This window comes from Anarhichas minor, unplaced genomic scaffold (genome assembly GCF_050575085.1).
Source record: "Anarhichas minor isolate MPS153535 unplaced genomic scaffold, ASM5057508v1 ptg000045l, whole genome shotgun sequence".
Lineage (NCBI taxonomy): Eukaryota > Metazoa > Chordata > Actinopteri > Perciformes > Anarhichadidae > Anarhichas > Anarhichas minor.
In genome coordinates this window covers 10,146,686-10,174,529 of record NW_027466491.1, presented here as the reverse complement: position 1 = coordinate 10,174,529, position 27,844 = coordinate 10,146,686, and the positions used below count along the sequence as shown (strand labels likewise).

The window sequence follows — 27,844 nt, the reverse complement described above, 5'->3', positions numbered from 1 at the left end:
ACGGTGCAACATTTGGGAACGAATGCGCGTCGCTGCCAGCTTTGTTTCTGAGTCTGAACGTTCCCTTTAAAGCTTCGGCTGCAGAGCGGATGGCAGACGATCTTAAAAAAAAGAGAAAAAAGTTTACCTTCTAAATTCACTTTAAACACGTCATTAAAGCAGGAAAGAGACACGCTGCAGTTTTATACCTCGGCCCAGAGTGTGTGTGTGTGTGTGTGTGTGTGTTACTCTGCATATTTGGCAGTGTTCAGTGTTCCTGCAGTAAATTGTCCTTCAACTGATCAAAGTCTGTATGTAAAGTAGAGAGCGAGCGAGGCTGTGTGTGTGTGTGTGTGTGTGTGTGTGTGTGTGTTTAAGTCCTATTTGCATCACTTTACACTGCAGTTGAAACAAGTCAGGTTTAATCATGTCGCCCAGAGTCCTCAGTCTGTCCCCGTGAAGCACACAACAACCTCTCTTCTCAGACCTACAACAACACTGGCTGGTGTAGAGTTTTACTGGAGCCAACTGGAGCTAAACTGGGACAGAGTGCAACCTGAAGGGCTCCACAGCGCATCAGAGATGGATGAATGTCTATAAAGTGACTTGAATTGGAATACAAGTGTATCTCCACCTGTATGGGCACACAGCAGAAGAATGAGTCCACACATGCATACTAACTTCCTCCGACTCTCTGGCAAGGTCGACTGTGTCTGGGCAGGGATTCAAACCGACCACCCTGTGGGAGCTGGCAGGCTGTTCGGCGGCTGCCTGGCTCAACAGGCGGCTCGTTGAACTCCCCGAGGCAGAGCTGCGGTTTACGGGGAAACTGAACACCAACAGATGATGCTGCTGCACCAACAGGGTGAGACGTTCTGTCTGCAGAGCTCCATTCAAAAACACACTTTCACCTTTCACCTATCTTCAGTTCAGTTTGTTTTACTACAAGAGATATTGCAAATATATATGAAGAATATGGATCCTCAATTTCAAATTAGCTTCACCATTAAAACTACTTGAAGTGTGTTTTGATGATCATACTTTTGTATTTTTCGTAACATTTTGAAAGCAGGATTTTTAATATCTTATACTTCTTTTCCTCTGAACTCAAACCGCTGATCAACACAATGAACTGGCTGCATGAGATCTTTACTGCAGAAATAAGCTCGGGTCTATAAATGAAGTCATGAACCCTTAAACCCAGGCGGACGTATTCAATCTGCCGGGAACACGGAGGATCAAATCAGCATTAGAGAGATTTCTCTGTTTAATTATTAAATTCTGATCAAACCGCGCTGAAATCAGTTTTCGGCTCTTTGATTTTTGTCCTCCATCAGCCGAACTGCTGCTGAGCTCCTCTTTCATCAAACATGACAGTTTACATTTGATTTTTGTTCTCCTGCTTTGAAGGGATTTCAGCCTTCATCCAGCGGGCTGCTGACGTTAGCAGTGAGTCGGTACCTTCTCACGCTGGTGCAGTGTGTTCAGGCCTCCTGACAAACACTAAATATAATTAACTTTACACTGGAGAGCCTTTTCAATCCTCTGTAGTTCTTACTTCTTCTGCAATGATTACAAATGACTGCTTCTGTAGTTTCATTAGCTGTTCTGTCGTCTCTCATCCTGTTTCAGCCTCATTAAGACATGAAGAACGAGCCTCCAGCGGGTCGGCGGTTTCTTCCGGGGAAGTTGACTCTGGTTGCTATAGTTTCGCTGTTGCTGTGGTTACACGCATGCATCGGGGGGGGGGGGGGGGCTGTAAACTGAAGGACGGGGGGGGAAGCCAGAAAAAAACCCGGAGAGGATGCAAAGCTGAAGCCAAAAGACTGCTGAGGCGGAGGATTGAGGGAGAGATGATGAGTCAGCAGACAGAGACGGAGGTCTCTCGATAAGATTTATGGAAAGACAAGAAAATACCGGAGACAGACGGATGAATGCTGAACAGAAACACAGATAACACCTCCAACACCTCCAACACTTAGTTACTATGAACTAATTCTTGTTTTTTAAATTTGTCTTCAAATGTACCTCCTTTTGTTCATTTTGTAGTTTTGCTATCGAACTAAATAAATGCCGACACAGCTTATAATAAGCTCTTGATGCATCAGGGGCGATGCATGTTTTAAGGGGGCTCAAACTCTTCACAAAGTTTTGGACAAACAGGAAACTCTCCAAAAAACAGGATGTAAGTGTTGACTGAATATTATGATCACTCTCCAGTAAGAAGCATAAACAACATTCTCACCAACTTTGCAGCTTAATGGAGATTTCTTTGGCTCGTTTATCTCACAGATTTGGTTTTACAGCAGATGTATTTATGGGTCAGCAGCTGTCCGGCACCAAACGACATGTTGTTCATTATACTTCAACTGTTGCTGGAGATTTGACCTCTTTTCTGCATCAAATGGCAGCAAAGTAAGCCATGGTGGTTAAGAGAGTGGAGCAATAAGCAGCTGAAGAGCAGCTTCTCTTTTTATAAAACTAAATAGAAGGAAAGCTAAACCAGGTGGATGCAAACAGGACGTCAGTGGGGCGAAAATACATTGCAGTTGCTGGCATGTTTAAAAAAAAATGAAAATTTCTAACTAATTATGCAAGGACGCACTAACAAATACCACATTCAGTCTTTTCTATCCTTCACCTCTCTGTCTCTTTCTCTCTCCTCCTGTCTCTCTCTCTCTCTCTCCTCCTGTCTCTCTCTCCTCCTGTCTCTCTCTCTCTCTCTCCTCCTGTCTCTCTCTCCTCTTGTCTCTCTCTCTCCTCTTGTCTCTCTCTCTCCTCCTGTCTCTCTCTCTCTCTCTCTCCTCCTGTCTCTCTCTCTCTCTCTCCTCCTGTCTCTCTCTCTCTCCTCCTGTCTCTCTCTCCTCTTGTCTCTCTCTCTCTCCTCCTGTCTCTCTCTCTCTCCTCCTGTCTCTCTCTCTCCTCCTGTCTCTCCTTCTCCTCCTGTCTCTCCTTCTCCTCCTGTCTCTCCTTCTCCTCCTGTCTCTCTCTCTCCTCTTGTCTCTCCTCCTGTCTCTCTCTCTCCTCCTGTCTCTCTCTCTCTCTCTCCTCCTGTCTCTCTCTCTCCTCCTGTCTCTCTCTCTCTCCTCCTGTCTCTCTCTCCTCTTGTCTCTCTCTCTCTCCTCCTGTCTCTCCCTCTCCTCCTGTCTCTCCTTCTCCTCCTGTCTCTCCTTCTCCTCCTGTCTCTCCTTCTCCTCCTGTCTCTCTCTCTCCTCTTGTCTCTCCTCTTGTCTCTCTCTCCTCCTGTCTCTCTCTCTCTCCCTAGAACAAAGCAGATCTGTGCCTTTGATCATCATCCTCTTCCTCTCCTCCCTCCATCTGACCCTGATAAATATTCATCCCTCTCTTCAGCAGAGGGACTGGATCTGATTTACACTCTCTGTTTGGATGGAGCTCCTCACAGCTCCATGACAGCCAACACAACATGAGGCCTGGTTGTCATTTGGCACAAATACTGTTTACATCAACACATCTGTGAAATTAGAAAGAGTTCCTCGGTGTCTTCCACCCTGACGGGCTGAATTTGAAATGAACAGTTTCTGCAAACTCTCAAACCTGCTTGATGAATCTGTGTGACTGGCAGGTTGGGGGTTTAACGTTGGCCACTGATCAAATGTTGATACGTTTCAGCTATTGATTTGGATAAAGGCCTTTGATGCAGAGTGATTCGATAGACCAACAGGAATCTGGACCATTCCGAGCTGGGATAAGAATGCTGGACCCAGGATAATAAAAGCACGCTGTATCAGGACTATACGGACCTGTAGAGCTCTGGACCAGGTCAGTGTTTGGAAACGTGACTTTTTGAGCCAATTGGACCAGTTATCTTCACCTGGACCAGGACTTGAACCAGCCCTGGTCAGTTGGACCAGACCGAAGTACCTTACAGCATCTGTACTACTTCGACCTGGTATAAGACCCTGTCTAAAGAGTTCTAGACCAGTTGGATTCAGGCTGAGGGACTACCTGCACTAGTTGGACTTATTCTTATCAGGTAGATCCAGGATGAGAACACGTTCGCATCTGGATGAGGTCTGGACTAGCAGGAGTCGGATCAGAGCAAAGAGTCTTTCTGCAGAGTTCTGTACCAGTTCAACCTTGCCTCGTTGCATCTGGACCAGTGGGATCGGACCCTTTTTAAAGAGTTCTAGACCAGTTGGAGGCAGGATAAGAGCCTTGTTGCTGAGTTCTAAACCAGTTCAGTCAAGGATAACGAGTTTTGGATCTGTTGGATCCAGAGACTCACTGCAAAGTTTTAGTCTTGTTGAACCTGGGCTAAGAGCCTAGCTGTGGTCTTCTGTCCAGGCCAAGGGGCTTGCTGAAGAATATTGGATGAGTTGGATCCATGTTAAGAAGCTTGTTGCAGAGTTTTGGACCAGTTGGATCTATGCTAAGAGGCTAAACGCAGAGTTGTTGCCATGTCGAACCTTGGCTAATAGCCTGGCGGTGGAGTAGGGGGGGGGGGGGTTAAAGTCTTGTTTTAGAGTTATAGACCAGCTGTACCCAGGCTAATAGACTCGTTTTAGAGATTCGGACCTGTTAAAGGCAGGGTAAGAGCCTAGCTGCAACGTTCTGGACAAGGTGAACCTGGGCTAAGAGCCTGGCTACAGAGTTCTGGACTATTTGGACATGGGCTACAAACCTCAGTGGACCTGAGTGAAAAGGTTTCCTGCAGAGCTGATTCTAGGATAGTGCAGATGGGACTCTCTGTATCGTCAATGCACTGAAAATGCTGCTGAAAGTGCAAATTAGTTTGAAAAGTCTGCTCTCGTGGTGCGTTCACATGCAGGCAAAAAGCTCGGACATCTGTCGGCGAGTTAGAGACAGAGATGAGACAGAAAGACACATTGGTGCAGAGAGACAGTTTGTGTGTTCAGCTCTGTTACTCTGATCGTTTCTCTTACTCTTGTTTTTCCTGAGAGTTCTGCAGCAATCTCATTATTCCCCATGTGTGCTTGTGAAGTCTAAATTGCTATATAAAGCCGTCTGGCAAAACCAATCCGTCACAACCATGAAACCTTTGATTTACAACAACAGACCTACACAGCTCAGTGTGTGTGTGTGTGTGTGTGTGTGTGTGTGTGTGTGTGTGTGTGTTTCAGTGTACTTCGTTGATGCCAACGAATCAGAGCGAAACGATTCAGCCTAACGAGAGACAGACAGGGAGAACAACAAGATGTGACACTGAATGTTAAATACTTTGCTCTCCATACTGTACTGAACTGCACATGACACCTCCAATGAGCCACAACTTTACATCATGAAGACATGAACATGTACACGACATGAATAAATCAGAGTCTATCTTCAATAAAATATGAACACAGGGCATTGGGTTGAATCATATTTCTATTATTTAAAGCATGAGGCTGCTTTTATTCTTTATGGTTCTTATTGTCAAAAGACCAAAACCAGCAATCAATCCACTTCTGTGGCTCTCAGCCCAAAAAACGTTGGTTCCTACTGAATCCTACATTGTTAAATACATCTCACAAATATATATTTTAGGAAAAACAAATGCTGGTTACTATATATTTTAAGAAAAGAAAGAGGAGCGTGTTGGGGTCTATTTTCAGCTCTAGAGAGTACTTGTAGTAACTGCAGTGTGTCTTCACATAAAGGCGAAGCGTAAGACGTGATTTGTATTCAGCAGTCGTCTCTGCAGACAAACCTGGAGATCTGAACTCCACCGAGTGAACCTTCAGTTTGATTTGTTCTTCATTTACCAAATGTTTGAGTTTATCTTTGGTGATGAATTCACCACATTACAACACATAATTATCTACATTAGATATGATATAGTATAAGTGAAGCATCACTGTGTTAGTACTGTGTGTGTGTGTGTGTGTGTGCGCGTGTGTGCGTGCTGCGCTGCCTCCTGCTCATGTCCGAGGCTAATTAACAGACCATAAACAAACATCTAACACCCTGAGTGTGTGTGAGAGGCTTATTAGTGAGGCTCAACACACTCCTGAAGCCACTCCACAGTCACACACACACACACACACACACACACACACACACACACACACACACACACACCTAAATATAACTGTATTCCTCTCACACATTAGTATTGATTACACCCTCCTGTCCTTCAGTACTGACACAGTTTGTGTTCAGCATAAAGAATCTGAAGAACATATTTTCCTCAGAGTCTCACACGGTTCCACACATGTAACTTTAAATTGAGTTTTCAGAAACATCCTTAACACACACACATATGACCCAATAACACATCTGGGTTATTTTAGTTTGGTGTGAAGTTACAGCGGTCAAATGTCTGCTGAGTGAAGGTTTTATTATTACGCTGAAGGCATCAGTTCAGATGTAATGAAGATAATAACATCCGTTGTCTTTGTGGTCCAGTAAGCTGTGTGACAGCGAGACGTCTCAACACGTCTCAACACGTCTCAACACATGTTACTGTCGAGTTTGGTCACGTGTAGAAGAAGAAGTTAACGTTTTAATAAAGCTAATTCATGTTGATGGAGAAGGAAAGCTGAGCATCAGAGTGAGACAAATATACAATAAAACAGAGAGAGAGAGACAGAGAGACAGAGAGAGAGAGAGAGAGAGAGAGAGAGAGAGAGAGAGAGAGAGAGAGAGAGAGAACAATGAGGTGATTTATGGCTCCTTGTATTCTAATGAACTCTATGCAAACATGGTCTGCAGTAATAAATTATCCACTTTGAACCCAAACACTGCAGGGAGAAATAGAGAGCTTCAACGCACACATACAACACTGTGAGTAAGTGTGTTTACCCTTGTACTTATGTCCTTGTGAGGACAAAGTGGGAAACTTTAATCGTATGAAGCATTGAAACCTTTTTCCATAAAAATTAGCAGGCGAGAAACCCGCTAAAGATAGGGATGGAATCTTTTCACATTGTTAGAAGACGAGTAGTTTGTTTTTCTGGTGTGTCACCTTCAATGACAACCTTAAGTGAAGCCAATGCTTCACGTGTTAAAACTGCATTCTCTCTAGTGACCACCAGGGGGCGACTCCTCTGGTTGTATAGAAGTCTATGAGAAAATGACTCTACTTCTCTCTTGATTTATTACCTCAGTAAACATTGTAAACATGAGCTTCTGGTTAAAAATACAAAAGAAGATGGCGACGGGCAAAAAAGTCATGCTTGAGGCTTCAAAGTCCTCAAAGCGATGGGTGAAGTCATGGTGCCTACCTTCACTTCTTATACCAACACAACAGGGTTAGCAAACAGTGAACATGTTACGGTGGTTTCTTCTTTGTTGCATCTGCTTTGCTGCTGCTAAAGACAAAAGCCAGATGTTTGTGTCATGTTTGAGCAGTGGGTCGGGGGCTGTGAGCAGGCGTGACACAGTGTAATGTAAGGTTGGGGACTCTCTTTGTTATTTTAATCGCAGTTCATGACCTTAAACTTCTTGGCATCACGAACAGAATTCTAATGCGTCTGACGTCGGGTCTGCTCATTCATCACAGGAGCAGGTTTATTAAGATGAGCTCAGACAAAGCGTGAAGCATGAAGGCTGTCACTGCTGAATGCTTTGCAGTGAGGAGAACAGGAAGGTCACACTTCCAGGTAATTAATGCGCAAATATGAGTCATTTTCTCATAGACTTCTATACAACGAGAGGAGTCGCCCCCTGATGGACACTAGAGAGAATGCAGCTTTCAGACACTTCTGTCTGGATTGTTTTTCTTCTAAATTCATTGGTGAATATCTGAGCTGAAACAATTCTCACGATTTCCAGAATGAAATCTCTTCAAGGGGGTTGTACTGTGTCTTTGGTTATTATTATATCTGAAGCTGTGGTCTTCACATGGTTAATTCTACGGTGTAAGTGAAGAGAATGCAGTACGTCCGTTTGGGATTCTCACAATCGCAGTGATACAAATGTGGTTGTGTGTGTGTTGAAAAGCCTTCTCTGCTGTCAGACAGCCAGAATCAACACTGTGCTATTTCCTCCTGCATATGGCTGAATTAATGAGACAGAGAGAGAGACAGAGAGAGAGAGAGAGAGAGAGAGAGAGAGAGAGAGAGAGAGAGAGAGAGAAAGACAGAGAGAGAAAGACAGAGACAGAGAGACGGAGAGCAATCAACAGATGAGCATAAATCCGTTTTTCCTGAATCTCATCCCAGTGTTTTTCTTCGCCTGTTTTGATTAACAGTCAGCTGAGACGTTCATGATAATCAGTTGATAGAAAGTACTGATTGTGTGTGTTTGTTTTGCCGCACACCCGTCCAGACACACCTGGATGGTGAATACACAGCTGCACGGGGAAATCATCGCCTTTTGTTCCTTGTAGACAAGCTCGCGCTCCGCATACAACACCAGCTGATCCACTCTTGTACCTTTATGTAACCTGCGATCGTCTGTGCACACCTGGCCAATAAAAACAACTATATTTGACCTGCAGATGTCACCTGAGATATCATCTGTAATCCGTCACCTGAATCACTTGAGCTTGTTTATGAGCTTCACAAATCACCGAAACACACCTGCTCACGTCACTTATAAATCACTCAAACACCATATGCCAATTCCCTCCAGGACAATACTACAACACATATTGGATTAAGATTCTTCAGGTGGACACAAACACAACTCCATTTAAATGATCTTGTTGTGGAAATAAGCAATTTTTTGCATATCAACACATGCATAACATATCAACATAAAAGATAATAATATGTTAATATGTGTTCACTTGTTTCTGTTTCCCCAAAGTGGCCAAAACAAGTTACTGCAGGGTTAATGTCTCATTAATGGCACACATGTAAAATTAGCAATTGACCCTTCACCAAGTCCCGCCCCTCGAACGCAGTCTGGCCAATCACAGCGTAGCATCAGAGCCCTTCTCCACAGACTCTCTTCGTTGGTTTCAGATGTTCTTCATGTTCTGCTGGTTTGGTGGATTTGGAGCTGGTTGTGGTTCAACGGGGCCAAACCAAGGGGCGGGGCCAAACCAAGCGTCAGCAGAGGCCAAAACGTGTTGGGAAAGAAATGTTTGGACTGAAACGTTGATTATTTGGTGTTAGTATCTAGTGGCCATGAGTGGTACTGCAGTTTAAGGCGCTTTGTTTAGTTTAAGTCTTCTTCTTCTTCCTTTTATAATAATAATAATCATTATTATTATTATTAGTTGCAGCAGACTAGGCACAGGAAGTGCATAGCTGCCTCCCTCCAGTTGAAAAGCTCCCCACATGTGCTCTCTGCTAACAGGAATGATGTCTATGTCTATTTGCATACAGCGATGAAGAGCGATGAAGAGCGATCTGATCACGAGTGGTCACTTGAGCCTTGTGTGGAGATGTTAACAGCTGTGAACATTTTCCTTTTCCCTGAGCCGAGAGAGAAAAACAGCTCTGCTCACATGTCAGTCCACATGTTCTCCAGCTGTTCACCTGACAACAACAAAAACAACAACAACAACAACAACAACAACAGCAACAACAACAGCAGCGTAGAGTAGGAACCGATCAACAACAGCAGCTTATTGTATCCAACAATACATCCACTCAACAACATTCTGTACAGCAGTAATAATATCACAGCGACATCTTTGACCCTACTCACCTGTAGCGTCTTCAACATGTCTGTAATTTAACTAAACATCTCATTTCACTTCGCAGAACACGGGAGTATAAAAACAAAACATCTAACGCAGATCTAACGCTGACTCAGCTGGTGTTCACATCATCCATAACCTTATTGATCAGCTGACTGTGATAACGGGTGAGTGAGTGTTTACATATGAAAGACAGCGAAGCACAAAGCACACGGAGACGACCTGTAAACTCCTTACAACTGAACTCACCGACTATTGAAAACATCAAACAACCGTGTGTGTGTGTGTGTGTGTGTGTGTGTGTGTGTGTGTGTGTGTGTGTGTGAGTGTGTAAATGTCTGCAGGATGAAATGGAGTGCGGAGCGGCAGGCGAAACATTACTTTATCGTTTCCCTTTCTTCTCGCTCTCCCCTCTAAACCGAACAAAGCACACGAAACAAAGAAAAGACGAAAACAAAGAAAAGAGTCAGAAACAACATTACTAACGCGAGCGATAATATTTATGACTCAATATAGCGCAGAGCCTCACACTCTGAAGCTTTAACGTCGGCAGTTATTCGCTCCGTCTTGGCCGCAGCCTGAAGGGAACGTTGGTCCAGACTCAGCAGAGAGGAATGGGAGTCGCATCCTGAAGGATATTAAATCAGAGCGACGGTTCAGGCGGCCGACGGCACCGAACATTTACACTGAACCGTCTCGTTTCCATCATCCAGATGAGTCCGTACAGCACTTTGATTACTACACTGAAGGGCCACATCACTCAGATCACAAGAAAAACACATTCTCTCTTTCCTTTGGTCGTCTGGACGAAGTGTTGGTAAGATATCATACGGACACGTTAGGACCATAAGTCAATGACATCACCAAACTTCATAGATATTATTAAGTACGCTGTTGAAACTGTCGTTACTTTGAGTGTGTAGTCACCGAATGCAAACATCCTCAGTCCGTCTGTAGACTCGATGACAGCAGCTGAAGAGACTGTGTGGAGCTGTGAAGCTCTCGCTGGCCATCGAGCTGCTTCCTCTACAGTTTGGACTCAGAACGGCTGCTGGTTTCAATAATCAATGTTGGTTTGAATATTTACTGCAGGTTGTTTTATGGCACAAAACAACCCAACCAATGAGGAACAAGAGGTCATCGTGTACGTCCACATTGTGAATGTGACACAAACACAGCTGTCGTATTTAAAGTCACATTTGTAGAACGGAATGAATCTCAGTGTTTTGGATATTTTCTGTCTTTGGTCATCTTTCTGTTTCCTTATTCTCCTCCAACAGACGTCAGCTCCGTTCTTTCTCTCCTTCTCTTTGTCCCCCCCCCCCTCTCTCCCCCCCTCTCTCCTTCCACGACGAAAACTTTCACATTTTCTTCCGCTTCATCGTGTTTGTCTGCCCGTCACATATTCGATGTCGTACTGTAAAAACAGGATCATCTCCTCTGCTGCTGCCCGAGGAGATTTTGTAACACACACACACACACACACACACACACACACACACACACACACACACACACACACACACACACACACACACACACACACACACACACACACACACACACACACACACACACACACACACACACGTCACAGCAGCACTCAGCTGAATGTGAGAGTCATTTCACAGCAGCAGGTCGGTGTTTCCATCCCGTCACATAACATACGATCAACAGATTTAGGAGTAGCATCATTGTTTCCCCACCTCATGAACGTTATTTAAAGCTCCGTGCAGGTGTTTTTGTTGACGAGTCTAAACATGACGGGAAGCAACGTTGAAGGCCGGAGCGCAGCGTCGCATTCACGAGCGATCAGCACGTCAGGGAACGAAGGATCTGCTCCTAGAAAGCACTCAAGAGAAGTTAAACAAGTGTTGTTTACTTCTGCCAAACGCTGCAGAGTCCCTATAAAGAGTGATTCTGTTGTTAGTGTTGAGACACACACAGTGAGAGATGATCATAGAACACATGTGCAGGAAAGTTCAGGAGCTCTTAGTTTGAAAATGTCTTTTCCAACACATTAAAAGTCTGTTGATACTTTTCTAAAACTAGCAAATAAAGAAAACAAACAAAATGGAACGAGACGACCACCGAGGTAATGAGCTCACGCTGATGCTGTAAAAGAGGATCATTTCAATGAAGAGACAGAAGAGAGGAAAGACACCCAGTAGAGCCGTTAGAGGCACATTACAGCGGGGGGGGGGGGGGGGGTATTCCTAGACTCGTGCTTTTCTTTAGTTCCCTACATCCTTGTTATTGTAGACACGTGGTTCTGTTTGATGCAGAGACCAGACAGCTTGATGTTACCATCAACATAACGCTTTGTGTCGACTTTGAGCATTTCAGCACCAGGACTGAGACACGTTTCACACAAAGTCACACGGACGAGATTATTCATTTAAAAGGCAAGTGCTGACTAAAGTCATCCCTATTATTCATCACATTTCTGCTGCTTGATTTAACCCTTTGGTCACCACATGTAAGAGCAGGCGGAAGGCGTTCCTCTTTGATAAAGCGTATAGCAGCATGAGTAAGGGCGGTTCAGGCCGAGCCCGTCTATGACACACTGAGCTCCTCCCTGTCGTTCTGTGTACATTCACCTCCATTTAATGCGCATTACTAACCTGGCTTCTTCCCTGGAGTCCTAAGTAATACGTGTTAAGTGGACGTTGTGCTAAGATCCGTTTGTCAAGATTAATAATGAACCTTCAAGCTATAAAATAAATGGCTTAAACAAAAGCAGGCGGTTACATTTCCCTACCTGGTGGCAGATTTCGTGGACGACCACCATGGTCAGCTCCATCTGATAGGACGACGACGACACCTCTGCGTCCAATAGGATCTTCTGCTCCACGAAGACGCTCAGCCCCCAGTTCTCCATGGCGGCGTAGGGATGTTTGGGCACCGCCAACAAGTCTGAAGAGCACACACAAGGAAGCGTTACGGCTTTTTACAACACACGCCGAGTGTGTCCCTCCATTAATAAACTCCAGTCAGCTTCATCCGGTTAGATTCCAACATTTAAATAAACAGCTGACAGAACGGCTGCTGGCATCAGAGCACATCCCATTTTGGGTTCAAATTAAACTCGTGAGTCATTTTAACAACCTGCCAAAGAATCCTTTTATGCCCACAACATGAATATATGGAGTCTTCAGATATAACTCCACATATATCTGTATATGAGAGAGAGAGAGAGAGAGAGAGAGAGACAGAGAGACAGAGAGAGAGAGACAGAGGGAGAGAGAGGTACAGAGACAGAGACAGAGAGAGAGAGAGAGAGACAGAGACAGAGAGAGAGAGAGAGAGACAGAGAGAGACAGAGAGAGAGAGAGACAGAGGGAGAGAGAGAGAGAGAGACAGAGGGAGAGAGAGAGAGAGAGAGACAGAGAGAGAGAGACAGAGGGAGAGAGAGGTACAGAGACAGAGACAGAGAGAGAGAGAGAGAGAGAGAGAGAGAGAGACAGAGGGAGAGAGAGACAGAGACAGAGACAGAGAGACAGAGACAGAGAGAGAGAGAGAGGGAGAGAGAGACAGAGACAGAGACAGAGAGACAGAGACAGAGACAGAGAGACAGAGACAGAGAGAGAGAGAGAGAGACAGAGGGAGAGAGAGAGAGAGACACAGAGAGAGAGAGAGAGAGACAGAGGGAGAGAGAGAGAGAGAGAGAGAGACAGAGACAGAGAGAGAGAGAGACAGAGAGAGACAGAGACAGAGGGAGAGAGAGAGAGAGAGAGAGGGAGAGAGAGAGAGAGAGACAGAGAGACAGAGAGAGAGAGAGAGAGAGAGAGACAGAGGGAGAGAGAGGTACAGAGACAGAGACAGAGAGAGAGAGAGAGAGAGAGAGAGAGAGAGGGAGAGAGAGACAGAGACAGAGACAGAGAGACAGAGGGAGAGAGAGAGAGAGAGAGAGAGAGAGAGAGAGAGAGAGACAGAGGGAGAGAGAGAGAGAGAGAGAGGGAGAGAGAGAGGAGCTGAAGAAGCGTTTACCTTCAGTAAAGACGTGTTAGAGGGTGAGGGAGGAATTAAATGTCAACCTTAAAGGAAAGTAACCTCGCTGGGCAAGTGAAAGTCATCCACTGAAAGATTAACGTAAAGTATTAGTACTTAGTAAAAGTGGTACTTGAGTACTGAAAGGTAAGTAGTGTTGAATATAAATACACAAAAATAAAGTTCTATGACTTCTGTTCAGAGGTGTAACTAGATGAATCTACAGCGCTGCTTCAGACTGTTTGATGGATGAACTGGAACATCACGTTTTGCTGATACATTCGTGTTCCCCAGAGGATGAACCCTCCTGACTTCAGTGATCATTAGACTTTTCTTTCAGCACCATCATATCTCAACAGCTGTTGGGTGATTGAAATGACTCTTAGCACAGACGTCCACGTTCCCCTCGGGATCCACAGGAAGAACGTTGGTGATCCTCCGACATTTCATCCACTACTTTGGTCTACGAGTGCTTTCCAATAAAGAACAGAAGACATTTAAAACTCAAAGAGTCTGCAGCCCGGATGTCCTCAGGCAGCTCGTTCCACAGTCTAGTCGCCCCCCCCCCCCCCCCACCCCCACTGCAAAGGCTCCATCACCTTCATGTATGACTCTGGACCTTCTCACAACAACTTGGAGGTCGGAAGTTGGAAATGTAAACTGGGATGATTGTGAGTTGTCTGGAGGGAAGCATGAAGTCAGGCTCACATGTTTTCAGAGTCCCAGAGATAGAAGCAGCACTATGCTGCTGAGATGTTTGAGCGATGCAATAACGAGGTGTTGTCTGGAGCGCTGCGCCTGAGCCTCCTGGTTATTTTTAGCAGGAAGTTGTTTACATTTTTCAACTCTTTCTCCTGAATGCATGTGTGCGAGTGTATGATGTCAAACAGCTTATTTTTATCCATATAATGAGAACACGTAGACAAACCAGAGAGCATGGACCATCTAGCAGCTACTTCTCTCATGAGCTGAAGACTGGAGGTTACATGTACTTATTGCAGACGTTGGTCTGTGTTCAGCACAAAGTCTGAGTTGTTTCAAGTGAAACGGGTGAAAAAAATGAAAAGAGGAGGAGCAGGAGATTGGTTTTCTTTTCAGTGAAGAAAGCTGATTAAAGAGCAGGAGGAGGAGAAGAAAGAGAGGAGGTGAACACGAGCTTTCTCCCTCTGAACAGAAAGCTGGTTGTTGATCAGGAGGAAGAGGAGGAAGAGGAGTTTCTCTAAATGAGTGAATAGATTTCAGGTCCTCGTTTAAATTCTAAAACAGATTCTTTGGCATTTCATCTGCAGCGACCTTCGTCACTGTGTCGCTACCACACATTCAGACATGATCAGTGAAAAGGTTCTTTCTTTCTTTCTTTCACTCTTTCACTCTTTCAACTGATTTGAATGAAAGGAAGAAAGAAAGATAAAGAGGTAAATATATGTTCCAGCTCACGGCGGGGACAGACGTTTGGTTTGGTTTATGATGGTTTGATGTTAGATATCTCAAGAGGCTGAACCTCTCTGGTTAAATAACCACATGACCTTTATGTGACGTCACACCGACTGCGTCCACTTCTTATATGCAGTCTATGGTTTGACCCAAACATCCACCCATAGCTCCTCCCTTTGCACTTTCTCTCCCTGTTTGCTACGTTAGTTGCGCTAACGTTGAAGGGTAGCCTCACACTTTTATACAATGTGCATATTTGCATCACGTGTTGTTTAACTTTGGCGAAGTCGCAACAAAAAGCAAAAAACTGAGCGGTTGGCCTCACTTGCCATCGACCGCACTCAGCAGAAGTATCTCCTGTGTGCAGCCGTGGCTCAGAGGCACAGCGGGCCGTCCACTAATCAGAAGATCTTCTGTGGACGGGCCCCTTGGTAACAGACGGCATGGGGCCCGACTGTCGGTACGAGTCGGTAGTGAGAACGTCTGAACAAAACATTGATCTCTACAGACATCAGAGACGAAACATTGAAGGGAAGAGCATATCTGGTGGCTATTGAGTTAAAGAAGTTGATTTTCTCATTTATCCGATTTTCAGGAAACGAGACGCACAAGTTCCTGTTTCTTCTTTTCATAATAAAAACCTTCAGTCTCAGTTTGTACGTTTTGTCTGCAGCTGTCAATCATCTCAGCAAACAACGACATCGGCATCCCTGCGGTTTGACGGGTGTCAATCATCACATGATGCGTGTGGCTGCTCTTGTTGACAGGTAGTGTTGTGAGACAACACACAGAAACACACACTGCCAGTGAGACTTTCATGAAAGCTGTTATTGGAGTGTAAGGTGTTCTCAACAGCTGTGCTTCCTCCATTCACATATCTTTATGTATGTTGTGAAGTATCGCATTAGAAATGTTTATGGAAACAACAGCATTTGATAAAACCTCATCAATTGAGAGAAAAGGTTTTAACGCTCGCTCGAGGTGCTTTTAACCTGTTTTATGTGATATGGAATTACTTTGCTGAATGAATTCCAACATTAAGAACATTTCACTGAACTGCTGTTTCTGCTGTCGCCGTCTTCTCAAATATTCCCATAAAACAAAAATGTTTTCATGTTGCATGATCTCCTGTGGACTCTGCCACTCACAGTGGAAACCAGAAGTGAGACGCAGTTAATGAGTCATGAATATCTGAAGGATTAAAACGTACGGAGCTGAAAGAAGATTCAGTTTCCACAGACGGGACGGTGAGAAACTGGAACTTTATGGGGCTGAGAGAGAGAGAGAAAGAGTGAGAGAGAGAGAGAAAGAGTGAGAGAGACAGAGTGAGAGAGACAGAAAGAATGAGAGAGAGAGACAGAGTGAGACAGAGAGAAAGAGTGAGAGAGAGAGACAGAAAGAATGAGAGAGAGAGACAGAAAGAGTGAGACAGAAAGAGTGAGAGAAAGAGGGAGAGAGAGACAAAAAGAGTGAGAGCGAGACAAAAAAAGTGAGAGACAAAAAAGTGAGAGAGAGAGACAGAAAGAGTGAGAGAGAGACAAAAAGAGTGAGAGAGACAGAGACAAAAATAGTGAGACAGAGACAGCAAGAGTGAGCGAGACAGAGACAAAAAAAGTGAGGCAGAGACAGAAAGAGTGAGACAGAGACAGAAAAACAGCTGCTGGAGACAGAAAACTCTCTAAGAGGAGTGAGACAGAGAGAGAGATAAAGAAAGAAAGAGAGAGACAGACGGAGAGAGAAACAGACAGAAAGACAGAGTGAGAAATAGGGGGAGAGACAAAAAGAAAGTGAGACAGAGACAGATATAAAGAGAGACAGGGATGGACAGAGAGAGGGGGGGCAGAGAGACAGAAAGCGAGACAGACAGACAGACTCTAGTTGCCTGGAGACATAAAAACAGCTGCTGCAGACAGAAAAGTCTCACTAAAAACACTGTTTCTCAGTTTTGTCCCAGTTTCACAGCTGCTGATGAAGTGAGATAAACAAAGAAAGACAAGACAGAAACACACACACTCTCTCTCTCTCTCTCTCTCTCTCTCTCACACACACACACACACACGTTCGTTGTTTGCTCTCATCATTTCTTCAGTCTGTTCTATATTAACGACCACTGGTGGAAAAAGTACTCTCACTAAAAAAAGTTAAATCACTAAAGTATTATCATCACGACACTCTTAAAATACAGTATTTATATATATATATATAAAAACACATCAGTCACAAATGAGCTTCAACCATGTAAATAATTTACATACCATCCGTGCAGAAAATGATTAATGTTCAGAACTCTAACACCAGTTATGTAAATGAGCATAGATTTTTTTGTTATTTTTACTGCAACATAGATATTGATCTGACTCTGAACTTGAAAATAAGTTATGCATCACTGCGAGTAAAACTTTTAAACTCGCATGACTTAACTTGTTGTGCGGAGGCCTCGGCGGCTTGTTTAGACATAATTCATCATATTGAGAGTGTCAGGGCTGCTCACACTGTTCACACCTGATCCATCATCCAACCAGAGCGACATCGGAGTCCACTGGAGTAGTTTATAGGAGCAGATTGTAGGTCGGAGATAACGTGTCCTCTGGAGCAACAAGCAACCAAACAACCGGAACACACGTTCTTTAAAAAGTCTCTAAAAAAACCTGCATTCTCTCTAGTGTCCACCAGGGGGCGACTCCTCTGGTTGTATCGAAGTCTATGAGAAAATGACTCTACTTCTCTCTTGATTTATTACCTCAGTAAACATTGTAAACATGAGTTTATGGTCTCAATCTCTAGTTTCAAGTCTTCTTCAATACAGCATGATGTTCATTTAGTACATTATGGTCCATTTAGAGTCAAACAGACCATAAAGCAGGGGATGCTTTAGGGCGGGGCTACACGGTGATTGACAGGTCTTTACCAGAGACGTATACGGCGTCTCTACGTCACTCCTCCTCAGTCCAGATATGGTCACTTCCTGTTCACTGGTAGCAGAAAAACACAAGATGGCGACGGCCAAAATGCCGAACTCGAGGCTTTAAAACGCTTTAAAACGTCACAACGACTACGTCCACTTCTTAAATACAGTCGATGGTTGAAACTCGTATAAAGAGTCTGTGTGTTGTTGGTTGGATGATCTCAGCCAGAGGGAGGCGGGACAGACTGAGCATGACGGACAGCTCATATAATACATCATGAAATATAGAAGTTACCGTGAAAACAGAATTCTGAAGCTGCAACACGCTTCATCCACAGCCAGCATCCAATCACGTGCCAGCCCTCTGCCCCCCACGCTGGGTTGTGATTGGCTGACAGCTTATTATCCACATGACTGAGGCTCAGACAGCAGAACTGATTGGCTGGCTGGCTGGAGGAGATTTGATTGGTTTAACTTAAGGGGAAAAATGCAAATCAGGGTGTTGGGTTTATGGTGGAATATGCAAACGAGACATTATACTCAACGGGACATTTAAATTAAAATGAAATGAATCGTTTCACTTTACTGCAGAATGAACCTTCAGGAGGTTTCTGTGTCACAGAACACACACCTGGATGATTAGATTCTCTCTGTCGTCACTCACTCATGTCATTACTTTCTTTCTTCTTTTTGTCAGAGTTGAGAAATAACTTCATATATCTGCTGATACGAGTCCTCAGGGAAACAGAGTCCAGGTGCAGAACACACCACAGGGTCCGCCGGCAAATCTAAATGTTAGGGTACATATATTTATATATATAGGAGAGTTAACTAGCCATGTGGAGTGCAACTCCGCCTGTTAAAACAGTTGTGAAATGTATGTATAGAAGTCTATGAGAAAATGACTCTACTTCTCTCTTGATTTATTACCTCAGTAAACATTGTAAACATGAGTTTATGGTCTCAATCTCTAGTTTCAAGTCTTCTTCAATACAGCATGATGTTCATTTAGTACATTATGGTCCATTTAGAGTCAAACAGACCATAAAGCAGGGGATGCTTTAGGGCGGGGCTACACGGTGATTGACAGGTCTCTACCAGAGACATATACGCCGTCTCTACGTCACTCCTCCTCAGTCCAGATATGGTCACTTCCTGTTATCGGTTGCAAAAAACAACAACATATTGACGTCCGTAATCCAAGATGTGCGAGGTTCCTCTGCACGGTTTACAAATGAGGACAGTGATTCCAACATGGCAGCGTCCTCTGCAGAGTTTGACAATTCAGAGACGCACCCAAACTACTACCTCTGCACTGAAAGGTAGAACAGACAATATTTCATCTCAATGTTCTATGGCCTCAGGGTGCAATGGAGGCCTTTAAGAGAGTGTGTGTGTGTGTGTGTGTGTGTGTGTGTGTGTGTGTGTGTGTGTGTGTGTGTGTGTTCTGCTGCTGATTTGATGAATCACAGCAGCATCATGATCAACATGATGCTGTCACTGCGGCTGGATGGCGGCTGTAATTGCTTCAGTTTCAGAAGAACAGACACACATAAGAAGCTGTTGTGCTGCCTGCCCTGATATGTGTGTGTGTGTGTGTGTGTGTGTGTGTGTGTGCGTGTGCGTGTGCGTGTGTGTGGGGAGATTGCCAGCCGTTAGCAGGCTGAGTAATTAAGTTGATAATGAATCTGCGTGGACAGGTTTTAGATTGGATCTCTTTCATCTAAGTTCTGAATCTGTTCCACATTGTTTTTCCAGAGACTATTTCAAAAACAACAAACAAAATGTCCTTTTTTTTTACACTTTGCACGGCAGCTGCAGAGACACCCTGTCTCCTAAAAACTACTAAATGCTTCGTCAAATCTGTTTTTTGGGGTAAATTGCTGTTTGGGTTCGGACATATTTGGCAACTCACGACTATGTGCCCTTCACAGCCAATGGGAGTCCTCCTTCTGGAGAGGGAGAGGGGCTTACCTCCAGAGGTACCACATGACATTAGCAGCGTTTATTTCCGCCATCAACCGTGACCTAAACATATTACACCTGCTGTGGAAGTCCCAGAGATGCCGGGAACTCCATTGTGTCTGGGTCCATCACCACATCGTCCTTCTCCAACACGTCTGCTCTCGTGTTCCGTCTCCGTAGAGCTCCAGCAACAAAAAGCTCGTCCTCCATTTCTACTTCTCTGTAACTGTCCTCGCTCCAGTTGGAACACTTGGCGTCGTCCTCGTCTTAAACACTTCGGCATGAGACAAGAAAGAAATGCTGCTAAACATTTTGCAGGAATAAAAATCAACAGAACGACTAACTTCTTGTTTGGTGGTTGAGGTAAAATAATGGTTTTCATAAAAAACTGAAAAAGTCTAAACTTTACGACTCAAGTCAGAGTTTCCTTTTTTCTGAATCCACAATCTTTCCCCGACATCAAGAGCTTTGACTCGTCTACGGAGAACCATGAAAACATCAAGTCCAACACGCTGACCGTGGTCAGCAGCATCGCAGCGTTTCACAGGAGAGCTCAGTGGGACGGACATGTCCATCACTGCTGAAGATATGACGGCTGTGTGTCCTGACAAGTTGGGTCAACTCGAGACGTCAAGTCCAAGGTTGTGGAGGTAAAAAGAAAAAGTTTGTCTGAACTCTACTTCACCTCAGCTACTCTGCTCTCTACTCCAGAGCCGGAAGGAAGAGTCCGTCAAAATACAGACTTGAATCAATAGCAGGAATAACAAGAGAACAAGAGAACGAAGAGATGATCTGGAGGGTTGAAACAACACTCCTTACATTCACTGAAGTACTCATGACTTCGGACCAGTAAAGTATTTTATAGGAAAATAAACTCTCGCCCTCAGTGGCAAAAAATAACTGAGAAAAAGCAAGAAATATATTCAAATATTGTGATTCATTCCCAATGCTGCTGAGTAATCTCAGCCAACAGCACAGCGTCTCTCTCGCTCCTCTGGGCAGTCTATCTGTTGCTGCAACCGACTAACTTTATGCAAATTAATGCACAATGACGTCACCAATATGCAAATGAGTGTCATCTGTTTTCGGTTTGTTCCAACTTCCACCATTTCCTCTACTGATGATAGTAACTGCTGAGAACGATGGACACCAGGCCGGTTCTGAAGAGTGAAGTCAGAGCTTCATGTGTTAAAGCTGCATTCTCTCTAGTGACCACCAGGGGGCGACTCCTCTGGTTGTATAGACGTCTATGAGAAAATGACTCTACTTCTCTCTTGATTTATTACCTCAGTAAACATTGTAAACATGAGTTTATGGTCTCAATCTCTAGTTTCAAGTCTTCTTCAATACAGCATGATGTTCATTTAGTACATTATGGTCCATTTAGAGTCAAACAGACCATAAAGCAGGGGATGCTTTAGGGCGGGGCTACACGGTGATTGACAGGTCTCTACCAGAGACTTATACGGCGTCTCTACGTCACTCCTCCTCAGTCCAGATATGGTCACTTCCTGTTCACTGGTTGAGAAAAAACAACATGACGACGGCCAAACTTGAAGTTTCAAAACCTGCAGTCCACAAACCGATGAGTGGCCTCACAGCGACAACATCCACTTCTTCTATGCAGTCTGTGATTGATACATCAACTATTTTTAGTATCATCCACACTCTGACTTTTCTCTCCGTTTCCTTGTTTCTTCCTCTCTGCGGTCGAGATCCACTTGTCCACCAATTATCTTTAGCTCGCTCAGATAAGAGCTGCTCCATATTCAACAGACACCAGAAGACAGAACAGAGGAGCGTCTTTGAATGTTAAAACGCTTTCACACAGACACACACACACACACACACACACACACACACACACACACACACACACACACACACACACACACACACACACACACACACACACACACACACACACACACACACACACACACACACAGAGAGAGAGAGAGACCAACCTACAGCACACAAATAACAAACGGCAAGTGCTGCTGGAGGCTGAAATGTTCATTACGCCCCATCATATGAAAGTGCTGTACAGAATAAATTACATAGTGATGGTTCAGCTCTTCTTAAACTGAGGTTTGTCCTGAGGGGGCGTTAAAGGAGATATCCTGAGATAACCAGAAGGCTTTAACTTCAGGGAGGGAGGAATGTGCTCGATACTGCTCAACAATATTCCAGTTAGATGTTGATACCTACATGCTAAAACATATTAGGACACAAAAACATAGGGCTGAAGGTTGCTGAAGACCTTGACGAGGTTAAAGGTGGCCTTGTATGTTGAACATATGGGTATAATGTTTGAGGGTCCAAATACTTTTGGCCGCGTGCTCTGAAGGACGTCAGAATGAAAGGACTGTAAGAACGTTTGAATAAGGCGTGGGCAGAGCGAGCATTGAACGTGTCCTTTAACCGTCAGATCCCTGAGACGAGGCTACAGCCCACAGATTGAAGGTCTCTCTCTGCTTCTCACAAAGGTAGAAGTACACACACACACACACACACACACACACACACACACACACACACACACACACACACACACACACACACACACACACACACACACACACACACACACACACACACACACACACACACACACACACACACACGATGTTGAGCTGTCAGTCCTGATACAAACTCAGGATCTCTCTCCGTCTCGCTGCACAAGTGGAAGATCAATAAGAGAGCAGAGGAGACTCGGAGGACGAGGACCACCAGGTCGCCCCGAGGCCGGCTCATTGGCTCGGCTCACTGCCGGCCCGGCCAATCAGAGTTCTGGATTTTTTTCCGCAGCAATAAAAAGCACTTTTTACAGCCGAGCGGGAGACGACCTTTAAGCTAAAGTATCATAACACACCTGGAGATGTTTGATTGGATGTTATAAATGAGCTGATTCGTCTCATTAGCTGCTCCGTTGGGTTTAGAAGTTCTGTTCTAGGACGCGACGCCGCAGCGACTTCCTGTTTACACCACAGATTGGTGTCTGATTGGATGTAACTGCTTTTTATTCATTGATTTTGCTGGCGGTTCTCTTTGTTCCTGCAGGATGAGGGTGCACACCATTTCACATTTCAAGAATTCGACCTTCTGGAAGCCTAACTGAGCGATGAGGTGAGAAAGAGTTTTTAATAACTTCAGAACTTACTTTTAGACGGTTTCACTTTTACACAGATAATCAAGGGCTCATGGGAATGTTTCTGTATCTACATGTTGTAGATCTGGTCTGCTCATCGAGGGCCGGGTCAAGGTAGTCTGGTAGTCCAGACGTCTCTCTCTCTCCACCAACGTTTTCCAGCTCTGAGGCGTTCCGAGGCCAGACGGGATCCATAACCCCTCCAGTGTCTTCTGGGGCATCCAGAAGGATCCAGTTCAGATGCCCGGACCACTGAAACTGTCCGAGTCACAAACACTGCGGCTCTACTCCGGGCGTCGCTTGTGTCTGTGATTTCATTCTTTACGGGACTTTAGTTTGAGTCTATTGGTAGAAATAAGAATAAATGAAGGAAACAACAACAACTTCCAAAGTGGTTCAAGCTTTTAAAAGATAACGGGAGATCTTTGCTGATGTCCACACAGCAGAGAGAGGAGGCGTCTAACTTCACATTCATCTCCAGCCGTGCAAACGTCAGTGAGAGTCCGTGGTGTCGGTGCATCCCTCCTAAAAACACGTGGACAGAAACACACTTTTCAACCTTCAGCTTGCGGTTTCTGGTCCTCGCTCTTTAAATGGCGGTTAAGTAATGAAACGTGAACGAGGACTGAGACAGGAAGTGAAGTTAAGGACACCCAAGACGCCGCTTCTGAGCCGCTGTTATCTTTAACTGTCGCTCACAGCAGATGACTCAATACAGAAGTTGATGTTGCTTGACGGCCATTATCACCGGTGGACAGCTGTCAAACAATTTACCGCTCTCACGTAACGGTGAAACCAACTACCCCCCCCGGTGTGGGTTCCGTGGTCTCACTGAGCGGAGAAGTCGTGGATGTTGTTGAGACACAATGATGGACTGCTGCTCCATGAAAACATCTCCGTCTCTCTCGGCAGAGCGGAGGTCATCAAGCAGCAGATGGTTGTTTATATAACGTCTTTATTCTGCCTCGTCTCATTTCTCCATCTGCTTTTATTCTTCATCCGCTCGTTTTATTTCTTTCATCTTCTTCTTCTTCGGTCTTTCTTTGTCTCCGTCTGTTCATTTCTCTTCACATTTTGTCACACAAATCACTCTTTCGCGCCGCCATCTGTTTCCTCCATCACGCTCTCCGCTCCGTCCGACCCGGCATCAGTGTCCTCGTCATCGTGTGGACTCTGAGCGCTGGGAGATCAGACAGTTCACCGACTGCACATCTGGCTCAGAGTTGTGGAAATTACAATGACTGACTTTTGCTACTTAACAGGTTCTAATGAGCTCTGAATAATTCATATTTTCTCAACAATCGCTCCAAAGCTCAGCACGTGAAGAGACAACCAGACACTGGTGCTTCAGAGAACAGCTTAATGGGTTCATACTGGAGGAGACGCTGCTGGTTCAGAGCTTGAGACGAGACACAGGAAGAACAAAAGGAACGCCGCTGTAATGACGTGTTAGCGTTTAAACTACAAAAGATATGATGTCGATGTCTTTCACTCTTTAGTTACTGCTGTCCACTTATCTGATCACAAGAACAATGTTATTGCCAGAAAACAGAAGTAAACTCTTCAGGTTTCAGGTTTCAGCACCGGACAGCTCCCCCAGAGAGCCACTGCAGACAATGACCGAGTGTTTATAACCTTTATTAATATTAATAATGGCATTATTATGAGGCGGACTAGATGCATGTTAACACATCAGCTCTGATTTGATTCACTGGTCCAATATATTTAAATAAATGATCCTGGTTGGTGAGAGCAGCCGAGCTGCAGGGTTTTTTAATATTGTAGGTTATTATGGTTACACATGTGAAGAGGTTACAATATGTAGATAAGCTTTTAGAAACGATTACAACTTATCAGAACTCCAATAAATATGTGACGTTAGAGCCAGACATGCGTTTAGAAAGAGACAGAGAGACAGAGAGACAGACAGAGAGACAGGCAGACAGAGACAGACTGAGACACAGACTGCAGGTAGACAGAATCCTCAGTTGATCTATGTTTCCTTATATCCTAATGAAGTCTATGCAAACAGCCTCTGTAGTAATAAATTATTCACTTCAAACAAAAACACTACAGGAGACAGAGAGAGCTAATAGAGAAGATTAATTAGCCTGGTTCATAGTAACACACACACACACACACACACACACACACACACACACACACACACACACACACACACACACACACTAACCAGGCAAAGTTAATCTAGTAATTAAACTGAAAACGTAATTTGGCTTCCTTGTGTTTTTTGTTTAACCCCTTCAGTTCTGCACCGACTTATAATATAAAAACAACACATTTAATCACGTGACACATAACTGTAAATATGTCTGTTAACCCTGAAGCAATATTATGAGACGTTTGGGAAGGGGGGGGGGGGGGGGTCATGAAAAGCACTAATTCCTTCATCATTACTTCCTGAGCTCAGATTGACATCACAGCTCACGTCTCCTCTGATCCACAGGAGTCACGCTGTGTAATCAGTCACGAGACGTTCATGTCATTCAAAACGTCTTGAGTTGTGTGTGTCGAGTAAAGATCTTCTGTCTCTGACACACACACAGATCTTTGGTGTTTCTGCTGCTGTGTTGTATCGTTACAGCTTCACACTCAGCTGGAGGTCACTGCTGCAGAGAACAGAGTCTGAACCAACGAGCACGAGAATCATCTCAATGGAACAACAAGAGAATAACTAGAGACAGCATACTGTGACGACAACTGTTACACTTTGAGGTAAATATTACCATTAACTGACACAATAATTATGAATCTACGAGCTTTTTATGGATATTTGTACACAAATAAAAAAAAGTGCTTTCGTCACAACCGAATGATTATTTTCTTTCTCTTCTTATTCTGAGATACAGACATCTGCACAAAAGAAGGTATAGTTTTTACTCCCCAGATGGTTTTATACATTCATAAAGATAAAGATGTGTGAATGTGTGAAGCATTAAGAGGTTCTATTGGATCTATTGGATCTATTGGATCTATTGGTTCTATTGGATCTATTGGTTCTATTGACAGAAAACTAAAATGTTACACCGACGCGGTTCTACGTTAGAAACACCGACGTGGTTCTACGTTAGAAACACCGACGAGGTTCTACGTTAGAAACACCGACGCGGTTCTACGTTAGAAACACCGACGCGGTTCTACGTTAGAAACACCGACGCGGTTCTACGGTAGAAACACCGACGCGGTTCTACGGTAGAAACACCGACGCGGTTCTACGGTAGAAACACCGACGCGGTTCTACGGTAGAAACACCGACGCGGTTCTACGTTAGAAACACCGACGCGGTTCTACGGTAGAAACACCGACACGGTTCTACGGTAGAAACACCGACACGGTTCTACGGTAGAAACACCGACGAGGTTCTACGTTAGAAACACCGACGTGGTTCTACAGTAGAAACACCGACGTGGTTCTACAGTAGAAACACCGACACGGTTCTACGGTAGCCCAGAGCGGACAAACCAAACACGGGATGAGTTTCTAATCTTTTATTTGACATAAGCAGTTTGAACCACGAGTGTCCAGAGTGAATGATTGAGTATTAAGCAGAACATTACGCTGTTAAAGGACATGTGAAGGTACCACGAGTCTTATTTTCTAATTAAATAGCCGACTCAAACGTCCGCCATTACAAGTGAAAGTGGAGCCGACCTCCTGTTCGGGCTATAAAAAGATGTACAGTGTAAATGAAACGTGGAAGTGTTATTATTAAATGTCTAATGCAGAACTTCTATTGAAAATGTGCCGTTTAAACACTTGAGATGAGTGAAGCCGACATCCAGGTCGGACCAGGATTACATCACTGCTGTGCAATTATACCGTTAATTGTGATTTACTACACTTGTAAAATGAAGTAGAACTTCATCTTGTTAAATTAAAGGCATCTTACTTTCTAATCAGAGACCTCGTGCAGAACCCTGCGGTGAAGATCTGCCATTTGAACTAAATCCAGGTTAGTCCACAAAAAGATGTCATCACTGCAGCACAATTATAAGATCAACTGACATTTAATCCACTTAAACACTAATCCTGCTTTGTCCGAGCAGCCTTCGGGCTGATTACCGGGCTCATTATGAGGATGTCAGCACTCGGCTGAAGTCCTGTCCACTGGTGAGTGTGTAGCTCCAGGCTGAACCAGTTCTGTCTTCAGTAGCGTACACGTGAACATGTTAACCGAGGTTAACCGCCAGACGTCAGAAACCAGCCTGGAGACTAAAGACAACACCACCTGCTGTTCCTCATTATCATTATTGTCTATATTTATAGGCAAGAAGATTCTGTTTCCAAGAGTCTCAGCATTGGACAGCTCCTCTGAGATGTATGTATATATATATATAGTAATATTATATTTTATATAATACTGTTAATATACAGTGAAAAACACTGCTCTTTTCTAACCAACAAAATACTAAATGTACCAACCTTCTAGAGCCGCGATGCTACTTTTGTCACATGTCCAGTCGTACAACCCAACACCTGGAAACACGCTTTACGTTTTACTGATTGTTCACTTCGTCTGTTAGCCGGAAGTGTTTTCTACATCTTGCACACACAAACAATCATCTGTGTTACAGCCACTTCCTCTATAGAAAGAACAATGAATTCATCCCACGAGGAAAAGTCCACTGAGACCACATGAACACACACACACACACACACACACACACACACACACACACACTGGGGAGGGAGAGGACACGTGTGGAGAATAAAGGACGGGAAAGACGGAGCAGATGGAGCCACACTGAGCCAGTTTCACCAGTAAAAAGTGGTCGAGTCAAAAGGTCAAAGATCCGTTATTGACGGGAATCTGAACCGACAACCTTCTGATCAAAAGCCTCCA

The 27,844-nt window shown here is 44.3% G+C and overlaps 1 protein-coding gene across 1 annotated transcript in view; it reads right to left on the bottom strand.

Annotated features, from left to right (window-relative positions):
* Nucleotides 1-27,844, bottom strand: part of LOC142971178 (thyrotropin-releasing hormone-degrading ectoenzyme-like) — a 107,724-nt gene that overhangs the window by 39,716 nt on the left and 40,164 nt on the right. Inside the window, exon 5 of the mRNA XM_076111824.1 lies at nt 12,297-12,451. Within this exon, the coding sequence (XP_075967939.1) occupies nt 12,297-12,451 (155 nt within the window). The remainder of the gene's footprint in view (nt 1-12,296; nt 12,452-27,844) is intronic.